Source organism: Oenanthe melanoleuca, chromosome 3, assembly GCF_029582105.1.
Source record: "Oenanthe melanoleuca isolate GR-GAL-2019-014 chromosome 3, OMel1.0, whole genome shotgun sequence".
NCBI lineage: Eukaryota > Metazoa > Chordata > Aves > Passeriformes > Muscicapidae > Oenanthe > Oenanthe melanoleuca.
Genome location: NC_079336.1, coordinates 35,061,072 through 35,075,023, shown reverse-complemented (window position 1 = coordinate 35,075,023; position 13,952 = coordinate 35,061,072). Strand labels below are relative to the sequence as shown.

The 13,952-nt window shown below is 34.7% G+C and overlaps 1 protein-coding gene across 6 annotated transcripts in view; it reads left to right on the top strand.

Annotated features, from left to right (window-relative positions):
- The window catches only part of MAP3K7 (mitogen-activated protein kinase kinase kinase 7), a 47,783-nt gene extending 34,321 nt beyond the window's left edge, over positions 1-13,462 (top strand). For 5 of the 6 annotated variants that reach the window (XM_056487286.1, XM_056487285.1, XM_056487284.1 and 2 more), the window contains 4 exons: positions 4,771-4,879; positions 7,566-7,627; positions 8,167-8,282; positions 10,305-13,462. In XM_056487286.1, coding sequence (XP_056343261.1) covers positions 4,771-4,879; positions 7,566-7,627; positions 8,167-8,282; positions 10,305-10,485 — 468 coding nt within the window. In that variant the 3' untranslated portion in view covers positions 10,486-13,462. Of the gene's footprint in view, positions 1-4,770; positions 4,880-6,661; positions 6,749-7,565; positions 7,628-8,166; positions 8,283-10,304 lie in introns of all 6 variants that reach the window. The other variant, XM_056487290.1, reaches the window with a different exon arrangement.
- The last annotated feature ends 490 nt before the right edge of the window (positions 13,463-13,952 follow it).

Here is a 13,952-nt window from a genome sequence, read left to right as displayed (position 1 = left end):
TTATTTGAGTATGGGATTCTAGTGCTTAGCATATTCATCAGGTTAATAAGATTTCCTTATTAAACAGCCTACTGCATAATCTAAAATAGGTGGTAATTCTTGGGTGGTGTAATTATCAGGGAGATAATCTTTGATTTTTCTTTAACTCCATGGATATGATAGCCACAGAAACCTCATCAATCCTGTAGGTATTAGTAAATTTACTGTGTACATTTACCAGAAAATAACAAGTCTACATAATACATTTTAGTATCTTCAAAGAAGACAGAGACCTGTTTGAAAGAAACTAATCTGCAAAATTTAGGAAGTAATTTTGCCTATTCATTTAATTGTAGAATTAAAATTATGCAAGTCTTGGGGGAAAAAGCTAAGTGACAATACATCAGTTATACCAAATTGAGCTGATTGATGTATGAATATATTTAATTACAGCTTTTTTATTTAAAAGTTTTCATTCTGTTCGTTTTAATGAATGGTTGATATTTCAGATTTTCATCATTTGCTTAGTATCTTAATAACAATTATAATAATCTTTCTTTGAAAGCTGTCTTACTGCTTGTATGGGTGTTCTAGCTGAATTGTCTTTGTGAGCAGAAGGATACAGATATTTTGTTTTATGTTTACCTCACCAATTTCTCCTGTGGGTTTATAGAAGTATCAGAGTCACATTTTACTTTTTTGCTTCTGATAGTGTACATATTGGAAATGTAAGTGGAAGAATTACAATTATCTGTTGCTATCCTGCAGTTTCTTTGGAAACGTTATGGCAAAATCTGGAAAACATAATATTTTAACACGCATGAAAAATGCAGTTTCAAAGACATTTTTACACTGTCCATATAAACAAATAATGAATTTTTATCCTCTTTTTGATGTAAGGAAAGATCGAAAAGTCTGCTGAAACTAATGCTGACTTTTGATGTATATATGCTTGGATATTAAAATAAAAAAATTTGAAAACAATGAAGAAACAGAGCACAATGAAATTATGGCTAAAGATCTAAGATTATGGTTTTCTGTAGGTCTGGACCTCAGTGCCTTGATTTTTTATTAAAAATTTGAACTGCTATCCATATAAGCAATCTACAAGCCAAAGCAGGAAAAGCATCTGCATGGCATAGCTCTGGTCAGTTTATCCAATCTCCCCATATGCACCATACCATATATAGGGTATCCTTTCTAATGTGAAAATCCCCTTCCCCCTCCCTCCCTTCATTGCAAGCATCCTTCTTCCCTGCATTCCATTCTCCCTTACACCCACTGCAGCACAGCCTTCTTCACCAAGCAGCCATGGCCCCGCGTGCCTCTGCTCCCTCAGCCAGGCCATGAGAGGCCCTATCCCACTCCAAACTGAAGGATTGCCACTGTGCCTCTTTTCTGGCCTTTAACTATTTGACACAGTAAAGCTGATCAGAAGCATTTTTACTGAATGTATTTTTTGTGAAAATTGCTGCTGTGTCAGTAGAAAACGGTTCTTCTACAACTACTGGTTTTTAATTAGAAAGGTTTTTCCAATTCTGAATGGATTTTTTCTAAAGTTGAAGGAAAACACCAGGCTTATATATAAATATTCAAATATATGTGTGTATATAGTATTAATTAATATACAATTGAAAAGCTATGTAGACAATAAATATTTAATAATACATATACCAAAGCTTGGGTGCTTACCTGAAAGGGGCAGACTATGATTCTTATTCCTGTGTATCCGTTTGTTTTCATTTGACCACCTTGTATGTTTTATGATTGTTTGTCTGTTTTATGTCTGGGTGCACTTAGAATTTTTTGTATGGCTGACAATTGCTATGTTTATGTTGTTGAGACACTTAAGGCACTTTACAGTATTACTGGTGTTCTCAACAGCAGACAGTGCCTTACAGAGGGTTTACTACTCAGCATCAATAGTTTAGATAGGAAAATTTGGTCAAAGGTTTGATCTTCAGATCATCTGGTAGAGTCATTTGGTGTCAAAAACACTTGTTTAGGTCTGAATTTTCACAAATTTTAGTGCTTAATGACCTTAGACTGGTCCTTACTCCATGACATGAGCAGCACTGATGCGACTGTCCCTTCTAAAGTCAAATGCTACATTTTCATTTGTTTCTGTCTGTTTACTGTAATTTCTCTTTTTTTTTTTTTATTTTATTTTTTTTTAATTTGGGAATTAAATTTTCTTCTGCCTATTTCCCTGTCTGTGCACTTTAAAACATTTTAGAGTGTTACCTTCCTAGTGCTATTGCTCTTGCCTGAACGCCTTTGTAACATAGATGTGCAGTCTCTTAACTGCAACTACTAGTATTTTTGGGGGTTTAAAGCTATTTATGCTGCATGCAGTCTTTACAAAATTTAATGTTTTATACAGATACTGATAAACGTATCTGGCAGGTTGTGATCTGGTGCCCATTGTGGTATCCATCACTTCGCCTATCTATCTTTCATTGGTTTGGTTGTTTTGTACTCACCTTTCACAGTACAACCATAAATACCAAAACTACCTACTTCCTCTTTTAAACATTTTTTGTTTTGTTTTGGGATTGTTGATTTTTGGGGGAGGGGGGGTGTCATAACTGTTGTTGGGCCTTCATAACTCTTACAGTTTACTTTAAAATGAAAAAAAAAATTGTATTAAACAAAGCCATGTACTGACATGAACAGTTGAGAAGCAAGGTCAGAATGTACGTGCCCACATGCATGCAAGCTAAGTGGGGTAATTTGGGGATCTGATATTACACAGATGAATCATTCTGTCCATGAGATTGTGAAATTTGTCACAGATGCGCATTTGGGTTTTTTTCTCCCCTTTCACAGCAAGATAAAATTCACAGATGAGATGAGGAAACAGGACTAGTAATGATAATTTCTTTAAATTGTGTTGTCTGTTTAATTTAGACTTCAGGGAGGATTATTCCTCAGAGTGTGCCAGCTTTTCAAGACTGTAAGTCTTTGAGAAATGGAAACTAAGAATGCCATGTGCGTTTGACCACCTGGCAAAGATGATTTGAGAGTAATCTGCTAGCAAGTCTGGAGGAAGCAAGGATGAAGGGGTAGCAGAAACTGATTGCTAAAGTCCAGATGCTGGTTTACCTGCCAGAGGGGCTGCTGTCCCGGTGGCCTAAAGCATCTCACTCAACACATACTCAAACACTGTAATCGAACCAGTGTTCAGTTTGAGAAACTTCCCTTCAGCTTCATAGTGCTTTTTAGATATGCTTCAGATGTGATTCCTTCATTTCTATATCTACTGACTTTCACATAAATAATGATATCAAGGAAATGGTTTTTTTGGTTGGTGGACCAAAACAATCTGGTAAAGCACTGAGAAGTTACTGTAAATTGAGTATTTCTCAGGTGCCCTTCACTATCCACTACAGATACTCAACAAATCTCTTTTTGCTTAAAGGACTTTTATGCTGTTACAAGTGCTTTCTCTATCTTCTGATCTTTTACATCAGCAGGGTATGTTTATCATTCATATCTGAGGACACTAGCAGTAAGCTCAGGAACTTAAACTGTACTTTATGTCAACAATGACTCCAACACAAAACATTTTTCAAAATGTCTGATGCCATCATCTTGATAATAACCATCAGATTATTTCTATAGTTTATTGTCTTGTTTCTAGATGCTAACATAAAACATAAAATGCTTAATAAACATCACAGAAGAAAGACTATGCATTTGAAATAATGGATGTTTCAGCATATAGAATCTTGTTATTCTTTGGATTGTTACTTGGCTGGAATCCTGAATTTTAAAACTTAAATTGAAGCAGAATATTTGGAAATAAAGTCATAAAAAATACAGTTTCTAGTTAATGTATTATTTGAGTGCTTCTTTTGAAAAATTGAGTTATTTAATGAATAATTTCATTATAAATACACCATCTTGAAAATAGTTCTATTTAAATAGCATCTTTTCTTTTTACTTCATTTTTTTTCTGAGAAACTTGCTGGGGCTTACAGTCTTAAATCCTTTGCTGTATTAGTTTAATGTCACTGAGGGGGTATGTGAAATAGAAACATATATATTGTAAATAACATTTCTGAAAAAGCAGCTTAGTAGAGTAATGAAGTCTGTATTATATTTTTTGTGCTTTGGTAAACAAAAGGAGTGGAGGAGTCAAACAGTACATGAAAAAACATCCTTCAGAATTTTGGTTTAGTTCTTAATTTGCTTCATGAGCGAGAATACTCATTTTCTGATTGATGTGCTTCAATTGACTGATCCTTTCTGTTTAAGCTCTTTTTTCATGTTTTCTAAAGATTAATCACATAACTTGTGAGTTAACAAAAGAACCAGAAGAAAACCGTAGATTAATACACAGTAATCTAGTGCAGCTACTAAGCTGTATTCCTTTAATTGAATGTAGTTCCATTCATTGATTAAACGTTGGAAACAAACTTTATTTCCTCTTTATGTTATAGAGCTGCTAGATTTCACTGAATGACGGTGTGAAAATCACTAGACGTATTATGATTTTCTCTAAAGGTTTTGAACACATTGTTCAGGATTGCTTTTTGTTATGCTGAATAGCAAAATTCTATCAATTTCTTTTACACAGTAAAGAAGAAATAGGGATGAAATTATCCCTGCAATGCATGTGAAGTTGACCAAACCATCAGGAGAGCATTCAGAGTAAAAGCATGGGAGGGAGAATATTTTGGAGGACTCTAGGTTCAGATTTCTTCAATTTTTTTGTTTTTGTTTTTACTGAACTTATCAAAAAGTCTTCTGTTGACTTGTCATTTTTGTTTTATTTCATCATTTCAGGAGAGTAGAAACAGCAGTAGATCATCTAGTCCTAGTGTGAGAATGATCACTACCTCGGGACCAACCTCTGAAAAGCCAACACGTAATCCATGGACACCAGATGATGCAGGTAATCCTTTATTATGTAAATTTTTTGCCTGTAAAAAAATTTAAATATTTATTTGATTGTGGGGTATGTGCTCAGACACTAGTAAAAGTAAGCAATGAAGCTCATTATTATTTTAAGTTCTGCTTAAATCCAATCATTACATTACTGCCTTGTTTTTCACATACACTTTAAGAATACTTTTTTATAGATTGTTAAATTACATAAACTTGTAAGCATTTTGCTTGTAAGAAAGTACTGTAAATTGCAGTGATACTAATATTTAATGAGGATCTTGTTAGCAGTGATTTTTTACTATGGTGTGGTTTTGGGGAATAGACATCTTGGAACATTTTAGTCTTGTCTATTTGTATTTTGAATGCACGTTTAAAGATTTCATTGCCCTGACATCTGGAATTAAATGTTATGTAGGTGAGTATCAGCTGGAGTAGGTTACTTCTTTTGCCGTCTCTGTTGTAATTTTGCTTATGCAGAATGTAGATGCACACACAAAATTGCTGGTTTTAAATGCACTAACACCTGTCTGTAGAAACATTGTAAATACTTCTTCTGTAGCACCATTATTATTTTGTCATGAAATAGGATTAAGAACGAAGATAATTGAATAGTTCAATTTGATTTTAAAAGTCATAATGCGTTCTGTTACGAAAAGAACCAGTACTGGACTGCAGGAAGAAAAAATGGATCCAGACAAATTATGTTTTAGAATATAAATAAAAATTACATCTTTGTTAGCAAAATGTGCATGTTGAATCTTAAACTTAGTCTCAAGATGGTACTTCAAAGTGCCTCAAATTCTGTGATCTTGTGATCTTTTCATCTGGAAACTCGTGTTGACAGACTCCTGCACAAGCATATGTATCTATAAATAAATATGTGTGTGTATTTGCACACGTGCATTTTACCAAATACAAGGTGATTATGTAAGATGTACTTTTTTTTTCTCCATAGAAGTGGGAGGACAACATGCTTTTGTGTTTGCTTCTCTATTTCCTTCTTTCTGACCTTTGCCTGGCCACAGTCAGTGCCTTGTTACTCATAACTTCCCCAAGCCACTGCTGCAGACCCCTCGGGCCCTCTTTTGCAGCATGGACCCCAAGTTGCTTTAGGCAGTGAGCACAAACAGGAATTGCTGCCTCACATTGGAAGCAAGCTCTTACCCAGTCAAGAGTTCATGGGGAATTGAAAGCTGCAAATCGTAAGGCAGTGCAACAAAAGTTTGTACCAAGTTTTTGGTCTTAAATTCAGCACAGCTAAAAGTCAAGTCTGTTTTCTGACTCACAAATACCACTCACCTTATATTCAGGTAAATACAAACGTGGCATATGTATATTTTTGCTTGCTAGGTTTACGTAGGCCATGCACAAAGAATTGTTCAAATTTCTGAACAGAGAAATAATTTTGGTTTTCTGTTTAAGATGCTACGTTTTTAATTTAATGAAGCAAAGTAATTAAACAAGGATGCAGCTGAATCTTGTCAATCAAGGAAAATTTGCAGTTCTGTGATGCTGTGCTGAAACACTTGGGAATGTCACCTCAAGCATTTTCATGTATTGGTGTATTTTTGAAGCATTGCAATGATTCCATCCATATATGGCAATAGTGTTAATGTAGGGAAGGACTTCTCATGATTGCATTTAAGATACTGTGATGATTAAGTCTCTGGTTTAGGGTTTCTCTTTCTTTTTCCTTTTTTTGTTTTTACCACCTTCCAGTTTCCTTACAAGCATACACTTAACCACTTTTTCTCCATTCCCACCCTCTTATTTCTTTTTCCTTTTGAAGCTGCTCTTGGAAATAGCATAGTCTTTGAGGGCAACACCTTAGTTTCTCTACCACGACTACTCTGTGGCAGGTGCTTTTGGGGTATGGGTAAGCAGCCCCTTTTTTTTCCCACCTACCCTCCTCCATATAATCCTCTAGTAGCAGTTATGCGGCTGTAAAATCAGTAGTTTCTCCATGTGTCTTTACTCCTGTGTCTCTTAAAGCTTAACAGTAACCTTGTGATCCCCAGACTGTGGGCTACTGAAAGATAAGAGTGCAGAAACACACTAAATCTGGAATGAAAACTCTAGAAAAATCCAGAGTAACTGCAGTGTAAGAAGAGAGCAGCCATGCCCAGGAGATGGACTGGTTATTGGGTTCCTTGCTACCCACAAAATATCTATACGGAGCAGAGAAGATGCCCTAGAGCATGTTGTGAGGAAGATACTTAGACACCTCACTGGGAGCAGGTTTCAAAACTGAGCAGGAGGTTGTGCTTATTTTATTTTGGCAGAGCTGATTTGCACAGCTTCTAATTTTAAAATCATTAGATGCATGGGCTGGCTGGCTGATCCTTCATAAACAAGAATGAAATGGCAAATTTTTTATAAACAGAAATTATCGCAAGCTGTACAAAAATAGTATTTTTCAACTCTGTGTGCTGTTACATGGCTTCTAGAAATGTAGGTTGATAACCATATTGTTTTTTATTTTTCCTTTATGTGATAGACCATACTTTAGATGTTCTTAACTATCAGAAAAACAAAATGATTCATCTGCCTTGGGATTGGAACGCTGCTATTTCCATCTGCTTATCCACATTCAGATTGTGTATTGTGAAATTACTTAGGCTTCTTGTTTTTGTCCTGTAAGAACAGAATTAACTCTTTTTAAATACATTAAAGTTTTCTTGGTATTGTTACAGAGACCAATGGGTCAGATAACTCCATCCCAATGGCATATCTCACATTAGATCATCAGTTACAGGTAATAAATATACAGTTTATTAGATTCTCAAGTTTGCATTTGATTCTAACACGTGACTTTGGGGCTGCAAAATATAGTGCCACATATTTACCTGGGTTTATGTTCTGTCTAATTTTTGACCAAGGCTAAAAAAATATATTATGTAATCGGAGATTGGTTGACTCAGGTTTGATCAAGCTATTAAAAACAAGCCCTGGGAAACATGATCCCTAAAACCAAATGTAAGCTGAGTTTGACTGTCAAAGTAAGACATTATTTGCTTGAGTGTTGCTGAATCAAATTGTTGTATACACTTTATTTTTTGTGTGTGGGATTAAACACTGCTTTGATTTTTGTGACAAGTGTCTGATTAAAAATTTCAGATTTGAGTTAACTTTGACATTGGTGCAGTAATATTTTCCAGGGCATGGTTTAACACTTATTTTTAAAGGCTTACTGGTTTTTAAAAGACTGTTATAAATACACTGCAGAGACATTCTAACACATCATTTACTAAGATATCAGTTCATTAGTCTTTAACATGTCTGATTTATTTTCAGCCTCTAGCACCATGCCCAAACTCCAAAGAATCTATGGCTGTGTTTGAACAGCACTGCAAAATGGCACAAGAATATATGAAAGTTCAGACAGAAATCGCATTGCTGTTGCAGAGGAAGTAAGTGAAATGTGTTTAACCTTTTCTGTTCTTCTGTGTTTCCTATACACAAAGTCTGTGTATAATAATAAAAATGCATCATACAAAGTAAATAATAGTCACTGTGACTATTATTTCTGGCTTTATGAAGTAACATTTCATAGGGCATAATTATCTTCCAGCCTTAAACTCAGAAGTACTGAGCTGCTCAGTACAGATGAAGTATTTAGAGCAGGTAATTGAAAGTTCTAATCAAGACTCCTCTTCTGCGTAAGTCCTACTTAAGGTCCTGGCAAATCTCTGTATGTAAAAAACTGGTAATTTTTGTTTGTATCATCTCAAATGAAACACTTGAAATGTTAAAGAACCTTGGAATTTTATTTGGCACATTATCAATTAAAATATTTTCAGTTGTAATTTATTTATAATTGTTTAGTTAATGGATTATAGAATTTTGGCTAATATGTCAGTGCTACTCGTTTTGCAGCTAGTTTTAATTGTATATCTGACTTTTGTCAAGCACTGCATTTACAACAATATTAACATTCTCCATATATTTTTCTGCCATGGGTTTAAGACCTGATGCTTAAAAGATGTTATGTACCTTCTCCTTGTGCTCTGGAAGCAAACTTTCCTCTTGCATTGTTTACACATATAAGTAAGGCAGCTGCACATATTGTTGTATTAAGTCAAAAAATATTGCTGATTCAGAATTTGAGTTCATAACAAGTTCTGTTCTGTTTCCTGATGCTGGGGACCAGTTCAGAGAGGTCATAGTCACACACTAGACCAAATAATCAGCTTGTGACCCACCAGTGTCTGAGCCACTGGAAGCAAGCAGCTGTTAATAGGGAGCTTGCCTTGGTGTTCGTGGATTAGCTAATGAGGAAAATGCATGTGTAAACCTTTTGTACAGTAGAAATAGCATACAGAATGGGGGGAAATTATACTGTAAGATTGAACTCCTATCACATATTCACTTTGGGCTTAGTATTCTGTGAACAATTTGTGTTTTTTTCACATGAAACTAGAATTTTCAGATTTGATGAGGAGGTAATGATGCTAGAGTTAGTATCTTAATTTTAATTATGTTGTCCCTAATGGTCAATAAATTGTTCAAAATATATCTGTTTCAAAATTGTTAATTCTCTACTTTTAGATTTCTACTGTTTTGTTTTCTTACTAGGAAGTTTGTGTTCACCGTTTCTTCCAAACTGTTTTTTCTTAGTCAGAATTTAATTGTCCATAGGCGTTAAAACAAAAAAAAAGATGGGATGGATGAATTTAATGCTGGTTAAGGTAGTTGTTAGTTCAACCCTCATACAGTTACCACGTTTTCTATAACTGTAATTAAAAACCATATGGCAACAATTAATTAACATGAACTTTCTCCTTTGCTATTTTATTGCAAAAATATTGCTGGCAGCTTGCCTTCTTGTCACCTCATAAGAAAATAGTAAAACAAACTACCACATCAGTTTTGCAGAATAAATTATAGCAAGTTTATCAGTGTGTTTGGGCATCTAAAATCTTTGCTAAAAAAAAATGTTGAGCACTTACAGCGTAAATAATGTGAAATGCCAGTTACAGAAGTAATGTCCTTGAGTCTGCTTTTCCACTACTTTAATAAGTTCAAGTCCAGTTAGAAAATAGCATTTCACTGAAAAGTTACAAAAATTACTTCAATTCTGTATTTCAAGTTGCCTTGGAGTTGAATATATTTTATGAAATTTTGTATGGCTCCTTAGGTGTTTTACTGTGACCTGTAAAACTACATCTGAAAGACATTATCTAAAGGACAGTTTTAAAGCTGAGGCTCAGTCTCTCAGCTATTTTAAAGTTTAAATGTGGATTTGATTTGAAAGGGAATTTTTCTCCAGACTACATTAAAGAATAACATTCTTTTGTCAACTTCTTTTGCACAAAATACCACCAGCTGTGAGTTCAGATTGATAATCAAATACTGATTTGAAACATACAAAGTCATCTACACACAAATGGAAATAGACTAAAAATGACAATGACTTTTTTTTCTCATTTCAGACAAGAACTAATAGCAGAACTGGACCAGGATGAAAAAGACCAGCAAAACACATCCCGTCTGGTACAAGAACATAAAAAGCTGTTAGATGAAAACAAAAGTCTCTCAACATACTATCAGCAATGCAAAAAACAATTAGAGGTCATCAGAAATCAGCAACAGAAGCGGCCAGGCACATCATGATTTCCTGGGACCTTTCAAATGAAAAATATGCACAGAAAAGACTGATTTTTTTTATTGTTATTATTATCCTTTATTATGACAGCTCATGAGTGTTAGCTTCTTGGTGTGATCTGTACGTGTCTGCTACACTTAACATCATTTAATTTTCTTTTTCCTAGGTGAAATCCAGTTCTACAGGTTAATTGAATAGAGTGAAAAAACAGTGACTTGAATTAACCAATAGCCCTCAATTTAAAGCAAGAAGAGTGGCTGTTTGCATGCTCCTTGTGTGAAGGCTAGCCTAACAAGTGTTGAGGAGGCTGCTAAATTGCAAGAACTTCTTTTTAGTTTTTTGGTGTTGCCTCAGTACAAGCAAGAAAAAAAAAACTTTCCTGTTTAAGAATGATTTTGTTCCAGTGTCTCATCTCAAATTATTATTATGATGATTATTTTCATAATAAACTGAAACATGCACCAAGCTGCAGAGGTGCTGTTGACTGACCAGAGTAATTCATGATGCATTAGTGATGCCTTTTACCTGTAGACATAGTGTATTTTTTCCACATGCAAAATGGTAGGCAAACTGATGCCAGCATTCTTGGTTCAGTGCTTGATAGCCCTGCATTTTGACTAATACATTTCTTGTAATCTTGCATTCATAAAATATTTGAAGTAAAAGGCTGTATTTTGTTTATTTTCTTGGGGAGAATGACATGCAATTTCATTTAAATACTGGTCAAAACTTAGGAAGGTGATCACTGGACAGAGTTGGTCCCTTGTACAAAAGAGATATAATCAAAAGTATGTAAAAGTGTGGTTTAAACCTTGAAAATTTTTGTCCCTGTAGAATCATTGGAAGGAAATTCAGAAGGAAAAATAATACGGAACTTGAAATACTTGCTCCCTTTATGGTTTTGCTCCCTTATTGATTTTGTTTCAGGAGACGTTTTTTCTTACAACTTATTTGATGAAAAGCATTTACTATAAATGTAAATAAGTTTGTCTTAGGTAGAGAGAGAAGTGTTTGGGGAAATTACTTTATTTTAAATAGCAAATTATAAAATGGAGTTGAGTATGCAAATAGTGGAAACTATTAAGAAGATGAGGGAAATAGCTTAGATCTCCATCAGGAATCTCAGTTATTCCACTCATTTGAACATAGCTCAGAGGAAGTTGATCACAGAATGCCTGCTGCCTTTGTGACTGAAGAATTGCATTTAATGAACTTGAGTGGAATATGTAGTGCTCAGTGTTGTTATTTACCATCATTACATAGGAGAAAATAATTACTTGTTTACATTGCACATTGATTATTTGGATTATGAATTAACTTTTAACTGGTACAAAAATGAGGCATTTCTATATACAATGATAAATTACTCCTTACATACATACATAAGTTTTTTATGTTCTCAGTTACAGGCAGGGTTTTAATAACATTTGTTTGCAAAATTAAAATAGGAAATTGAAGTTTAGCTGCTGAGCCCTATAAATAAAAGAGACATAATCTGAAATATGCTTATTTCAAATGAATGGTTACTCATACCCATGAGCAGAACTTGGAAAAACCTTAAGGGGAAAAACCTCACACTATTTTCTCTTCCTGCCTACTTGATAAAAACCATTAATACTGTTGTGCTTATCTGTGAACAGCAAAGAGGACGAACAACTTAACCGAACATCCTGTCTTGAAAATCTATTGTTGGCAAACCTTTGGGAGTTAGAAACCATTCCCTCGTTTTATTTAAATAAAGGAAGGGTTCTCATTCCCAAAACCTTAACAGATAATTTAATTAGTTAGCTGAAACTGATATTGGGATCAACTTAAGGGCACACATATTTATAGCAAAATGTAATTGGGAGAGAAAATAACTCTAGTATTAGGAATAGCACAAGTTATCCAAAGCATTGCTGTTCACGTACATCTGTCTGTCTACAAAAATGGAGACACTCAGAGATCAGCAGCTTAATTAACATATGCTGAAGCATTAAGTAGAGCAGCATAAATACTGATGCTCAACTTTAGAGGCATGGATAGTTACGTATACGAAATCATTTCCCAGGACAGTTTTTACATTTTGCTGTGTAGTAAAAGAGATATGCTTAAGGTAAATCAGTGTTATATGTGAAAAGTCACTTTATGGCAAGGTTTGAATAATGAAAGTGAATGCAGTGATAAATTAATGGTACATAATACAAAAGTAATTTCTAGCAGTTGCTTATGATTTTTCAGGGTTTACATTAAAAAGGGTCTCAGATTATAAAATAAGTGCTGTGCTATCATGCATTGCTGGCTTCAATCAATAGTTTGGTTTTATCACTCTTAATTTTCAAAAGGAATTTGGAGTTTGACTTTTTGCCTTCAAATTGTCCTTTTCTTAACTTTACCAAAATTTTAAAAAATACTTGCCCAGATTTCTCACTGAAGTTTTCCACTCAATGAAATGAAAATTTTTGTTTATCACTAAAAATGAAGAAATTTGTTATTTTAGACATTAAAAAAACCTGTGAGGGTGAAACACAGCAGTTTGGGCTAAGGAGAGTTTAACAGCTCAACTTTCAGTGACCTTTATTGTTTTCATAAGGCTCTTGTTTTAAAGTAGTTTACAAATGTACTGTTTTTTTCTATTAAACTATTTGGACTGTTCAGGGACATTTTTTCATGTACTCTTCAGTTAAAGCCATTCCTCTAATAATGGAGAGGAAATACCTAGTTTTGGCTGGGCACTGCCTTCTCAGAAAAGGTAACAGGCTCTGCTTTTTGTTACAGTCTGTGTTCTGTAAGATATTGTGTAATTGAAGTATGCTTCTGTATACTACGCAGTTCTTCCAAAAATGCTTTTTTAGGCTTTTTGGTTTGTTATTTTTTCTGATGAGGAGTTGAAGATTGTAATTCAAAACTTGTACATAAAATGGTGAATGATTTCATATGGTTCAGGAATGAGCAGTGTGGCTTTGTCAGGAGTCTAATTAATAAAAGCTGAGAGACTTCCACAAACATGTAGTAATGCCCCAACGCTTGCCAGAGCATCCGTGATCTCTCATGGAATCCCACACTGGGTGGGAGATAATCATCATGCAGTTGTTCCCACTGCTGAAAAAAATTTTTCTGCTATGAGCTTGTCCCTTCCTGTATGCAGAACTAGGGTGTAGGATGAATAGACTTACTCATAACTGAGTATAAAGATATTTTAAGAATGCCATATCGTCCTTGTGGATGTTCTGCAAAGAGATAAGTGCTTGTCTTCTGTGTTAAGTTCAGAAAAGTTCCATTCCCTGGAACTTGTCTGTTTTATTCATAATGGATGTTACAGCTTGAGAGATTCCATTGCCATGCCAGAGACAGAGATGACCCCCAGAAGTGTCTCATTGCCTGTGAAGAGCACAAAATTGTGCTTCAGATCCCTTCTGAAGTGTCCTGGACAACTGGACCTTTTCAGGTGCCCTGCTGTAATGTGCTGGGAAAGTTTGAAAAAACAAGGGGAAAG